This window comes from Camelina sativa, chromosome 3 (assembly GCF_000633955.1).
Source record: "Camelina sativa cultivar DH55 chromosome 3, Cs, whole genome shotgun sequence".
NCBI classification, from domain to species: Eukaryota; Viridiplantae; Streptophyta; class Magnoliopsida; order Brassicales; family Brassicaceae; genus Camelina; species Camelina sativa.
This window is the reverse complement of record NC_025687.1, coordinates 21,884,620-21,890,139: the sequence shown is the minus strand read 5'-3', so window position 1 is coordinate 21,890,139 and position 5,520 is coordinate 21,884,620. Positions and strand designations below refer to the sequence as shown.

The window sequence follows — 5,520 nt, the reverse complement described above, 5'->3', positions numbered from 1 at the left end:
AGATTTTTAATCCGCAAAAACTCATCATACGAAACCCATGAAAATAAAATATAGTATGTGAGGCTAAAAGTCACATTTTATCAAATCAGCTTTTCAAATTTTAAAGAACAATACCTTTTCACTCACTTCCTTATAAAATAAGGAAATATAATTTATATATATTTACAATTATGTGTTACCTTTTAAAACAATTAGTTTTTATAAAAAAATCAAATATAAGCAGAATTAATTTATTTATTAAATTAATTATTTAATATTAATGGCATGCCTGTAAATAAGTGTCATCTTGAATATTTATTTTATAACTGTCTCCAAAATTTTATATATAGATGGTAGATGTAGAGACAAGAAGCAAAGATAGATGATAAGTTGACACCTACCATTGGTGGCTTTGCCGAGGATGTGTTTTTTTTACCAGCTGAATAATTTTGAGACTGGTTAGGTGGTCCTGATTGGCCTGGTTGGAGAGAGCTGGAAGTTGTAGGAGCATTAATTAGGAGGAAGAACATCAGTAGAAGGGACTATTTTTGTTTTTTTGCTCACTAGCCACAGTTGGCTCCATAGCTCCTCCTGATTTTGAGGATGTAAGACATTAAAGCGAGTGTTCTCCTGATTAGAAGAGAAAGAGATACCAGTGTTTGTTCACCGTTGACAGCACGGAATTGATTCAGGTACACTGGCCCGATTCAAGACAACAAAATTTATTTTGCTATTATTCGATAACTATTATGTACATTTTTATTCGATAACCATTGTATACGGATCCAATTCAGAATCAACAAAAATTATTAATTTATAATATTTATTAATTTATAGACTACTATCCTATAGAGGTTTTACTGGTCAATGGTAACACAAAAGGATACATATTCTATTGAAATACGGTTTACTATTGGTTTGGTCAACACCGGTCACTTAATACAGCATATTCGACTAGATGCTAATTCTTCAGATAAGAGCCTTCTCCGACTTACAGTTCCGCAACAGCTGCACATATCGTTGTAACTAGTAGATTCTCCTATATTTCAGTTTGCAGTTCAGCTAGACTTGTATATATATGTAATCGCTCACTTTGAGGAATACACATAAATTCCTTCGACATTGTTTATTTTTCATGGTATCAGAGAGCCTGATACTATTTTTCTTTCGATAAAATTCTAAGATTTCTTGATCTTTGATTGCTATAATGGCAACGAATCCGAACCCGACTACTGCTTCCCCGACAACGGCGACTGCAACTGTGGAGGTGAGAACAACCATCTCACCTTATGATCTGACCTCGGCTGACAATCCAGGAGCGGTGATTTCTCATCCTCTACTGAAGGGTACTAATTACGATGAGTGGGCATGTGGAATGAAGACGGCGTTGACGTCTCGCAAGAAATTTGGTTTCTTGGATGGATCCATTGCTTGACCTAAAGAAGGCTCTGATTTGGAAGATTGGTGGACCATTCAAGCATTACTTGTGTCTTGGATCAAGATGACAATTGATCGGATGCTGCGTTCGACAATATCTCATAGGGATGTCGTAAAAGATTTGTGGGACTACCTGAGGAAACGATTTGCTGTCATTAATGGGTCTCGTATTCAACAAATCAAGGCTGAATTGGCTTGTTGCAAACAGATAGGAGTCGCGATTGAAGCCTACTACGGGAAACTGAATCACATATGGAATAGTCTCGCTGTGTATCGTCCAATAAGAGCGTGCAAGTGTGGACTATGCACATGTGATCTTGCAACTGCACAAGAAGCTGATCGTGAAGAAGATAAAGTCCATCAGTTTCTCTGTGGTCTTGATGAACAGTTTTGTGCTGTTCGGTCGAGAGTACCTTTCCAACCTTTGGAAGAAGTCTACAACATTGTGAGACAAGAAGAGGATCTTTGTGTGAGTGGAGAAGAAAGACCAGAAGTGGTGTCGTTTCCTGTTCACACCAAACCAAGATTTTGACTTGAGGAAAAAGAAAAAGCGGGGGTTTGTAAACTCTGCAATCGATTTGGTCACACATCAGATACTTGTTATGCTATGATTGGATATCCGGTGTGGTGGGGAGACAGGCCAAAGAGTCGTTCACTTCAAGGTCGCGGACGTGGTGGTGCTAGCTCCAGTGGGGGAAGAGGCAGGGGACAACCAACCTATGCTAATCGTGTCATTGTTCCAGCGGTGGAGAACACGAGTCACGAACAAGCAAACCACGTCATTACTGATCAGGATCGTGACGGAGTGAGCGGCTTCACGGATCAATAATGGAAGTCAATTAAGAGCATCCTCAATGATACCAAGGAACAAACAACAGAAAAAGTGTCGGGTAAGTCTTCTTTTCCTTCTTGGATATTGGACACCGGTGCTTCACACCATTTAACAGGCCGGTTTGAAATAATGTCTGATGTAAGAGCCATGTTACCGGTTTTGATAATCATGGCTGACAGCAGAGAAAAGGTTTCTCACCAAGAAGGAACCATACGACTTGGTTCGAATTTGGTTTTGAAGTCAGTTTATTATGTTGAAGGGTTGCAGTCGGATTTGATATCAATGTGTCAACTAATGGATGAAAACCGGTGTGTAGTACAAATGGCTGACACATTCCTTGTTGTTCAGGACCGACCTACGAGGATGGTGATTGGAGCTGGTAAGAGAGTTGGAGGAACCTTCCACTTCCGCAGTACGGAGATTGTAGCAGCGGTCACAACAAAAAGAAGACACATCTTTGGAGTTGTGGAACTCAATAATGGGACATCCGTCTGCCAAAATTGTTGGATTGCTTCCTTGTGTTTCTAGTTTTGTTTCTGTTGCTAGTCAGAATAAAGCGTGTGAAGTCTGTCTCCGCGCAAAGCAAACTCGTGATTGTTTTCCAACTTGTATGAATAAAACTTCAGAAAATTTTGAGTTAATTCATGTGGATTTATGGGGACCATATCGAGTACCATCTCATACCGGTGCACGATATTTCTTAACAATCGTTGATGATTTTTCAAGAGGAGTTTGGTTGTATCTCCTAACAGAAAAGAGTGAAGCACCTGAGAAATTGAAAAATTTCTTCGCACTCACGGAACGACAGTTTAACACAAGGGTAAAGACTATAAGAAGTGATAATGGTTCGGAGTTTGTATCACTAACAGAGTACTTTCGGCAATGTGGAATACTGCATGAGACATCATGTGTAAGCACTCCACAACAAAATGGTCGAGTAGAGCGTAAACACAGACACATACTGAATGTTGCAAGGGCCTTGCGATTTCAAGCTAATCTTCTCATTCAATTTTGGGGTGAATGTGTGCTAACCGCAGGCTACTTGATAAATCGAACACCAAGTGTGGTACTTGGCATTGTTACTCCGTTTGAAAAGCTTTTCAAGAAGGTTCCTTCCTATAATCATCTCAGAATTTTTGGGAGTTTGTGTTACGCTCATAACCAAACACGAGGAGGGGACAAATTTGCTTCACAAAGTCGCCGTTGTGTCTTTATGGGTTACCCACATGGCAAGAAGGGTTGGCGAGTTTATGATCTCGAAACAATGGAATTTTTTGTTTCCAGGGATGTGGTCTTCTCTGAATCCAAATTCCCATTCTGTAGTGAAACAACGCGGCCACTGGTTTATGACGACGAGTAGGGGCAAACGTTGTGGGCTCCGATATCTGAAGGAATAATCTCAGAAGAGACTTTGATAAGGGTTCCAAACAATGTTTCATCGGTCCAAAGGCCTTCCACATTTGAAACCGGTTCAACAAGTCAAGTTAATGAGCCCACGCCACAGGCCCAATCAGATTCGGCCCACGCTACTAGTACTGATACTGAAGCCCTAAATCCATCAAGTGTTGTGTCTTCTTCCTCGATAGAACAAGCGACTGATACGACTCAACCCAAACTAGGCAAGGGTCAACGACAAAAGACGGCATCGATAAAATTGAAAGATTATGTGGTGGCTCAACCCACAAAGCAATCAAAAGAGAGCTGCAATGTGGTGTACCCAATTGCAGAAAGAGATGCAGTTCATCGATTCTCAGAGCAACATGTTGCATATATGGCTGCTGTCATCACCACAGTTGAACCGAAATCCTTTAAGAAAGCAATGGAGGACTAACAATGGCGTAATGCTGTTGGGTATGAATACGACGCCCTACAAGAAACAGAGACATGGACAGTTGAGGATTTGCCACCAGGAAAGAATGCTATAGGCTGTCAATGGGTGTTTAAGGTTAAATTCCAATCTGATGGCTCAATTGAGCGATTTAAGGCACGGCTGGTTGCAATGGGAAATAAGCAAATAGAAGGTGAAGATTATGGTGAAACATTCTCTCTGGTTGCAAATATGGGCACAGTCCGCTCGTTTTGTGCACAACGCTTTTTTACATGGTGATTTATAGGAGGAGGTGTATATGAAATTGCCACCTGGTTATCAATCTGATGATCCAAAAAGGGTATGTCGCTTAAGGAAATCTCTTTATGGCCTGAAACAGGCTCCAAGATGCTGGTTTGAGAAACTAACATCGGCTTTGCTCAAATATGGATTTGAGCAATCTTTGGGCGACTATTCTCTGTTTACATTTGAAAAGGAAGACATTCGCATCCATATACTTGTATATGTTGATGATCTGATTATTGCAGGAAGCAATGTTCAAGCCACACAAGCATTCAAAGACTACTTGGCTTCTTGCTTTAAGATGAAAGATTTGGGACCAGTCAAGTACTTCCTAGGAATTGAGGTTGCAAGAAATGAATCAGGCATATATATGTGTCAACGGAAGTACGCACTAGACATTATCATGGAAACAGGCCTGTTGGGTGCTAAACCGGCTTGAGTTTCCCCTGGATCAAAATAATAGTCTTCCATTCTCGGAGTCATCGTACTTGCCTGATCCAAAGCCTTATCGGCGATTGTTATGCAGGTTGATCTACTTGGCAGTAACGCGTCCTGATTTTGCCTATTCGGTACATGATCTGGCACAATTTATGAATGAAACTCGTGAAGACCACTGGCAAGCGGCGCTGCGGGTAGTTCGCTATTTAAAGTCGGATCCAGGACAAGGAATTTTACTGCGAGCAAACAAGAACTTTCAAATCAGGGGTTGGTGTGATTCAGACTGGTCAAGGTGTCCTATGTCTCGTCGATCTGTTACAGGTTACTTTGTTCAATTTGGTGACTCTTTTGTTTCGTGGAAAACAAGAAAGCAGAAAAAAGTGAGTCGCTCTTCTGCAGAAGCGGAATATAGAGCAATGGCTGATTTGGTACAAGAGTTGATATTGTTGAAACGAATGTCGGGAACCTTCGGAGTGATGCATATTCAGCCAATGAATGTGTTTTGTGACAGCAAATCAGCGATACACATTGCGACAAATCCAGTCTTTCATGAGAGGACGAAACACATTGAAAATGATTGCCACTTTGTCCGGAATGAAGTTGTCACTCGCAACATCCTGCTTCAACATGTTGATACCACTACACAACTCGCATATATCTTTACAAAGCCAATAGGTCGTGATGGTTTCTGGTATTTTTGGTCCAAGCTTGGCATACGAAATCT

The 5,520-nt window shown here is 40.8% G+C and overlaps 1 protein-coding gene across 1 annotated transcript in view; it reads left to right on the top strand.

Moving 5' to 3' along the window:
* The window catches only part of LOC104779189 (peroxisomal membrane protein 11A-like), a 5,215-nt gene continuing 4,907 nt past the window's right edge, over positions 5,213-5,520 (top strand). Inside the window, exon 1 of the mRNA XM_010503566.1 lies at positions 5,213-5,487. Within this exon, the coding sequence (XP_010501868.1) occupies positions 5,213-5,487 (275 nt within the window). The remainder of the gene's footprint in view (positions 5,488-5,520) is intronic.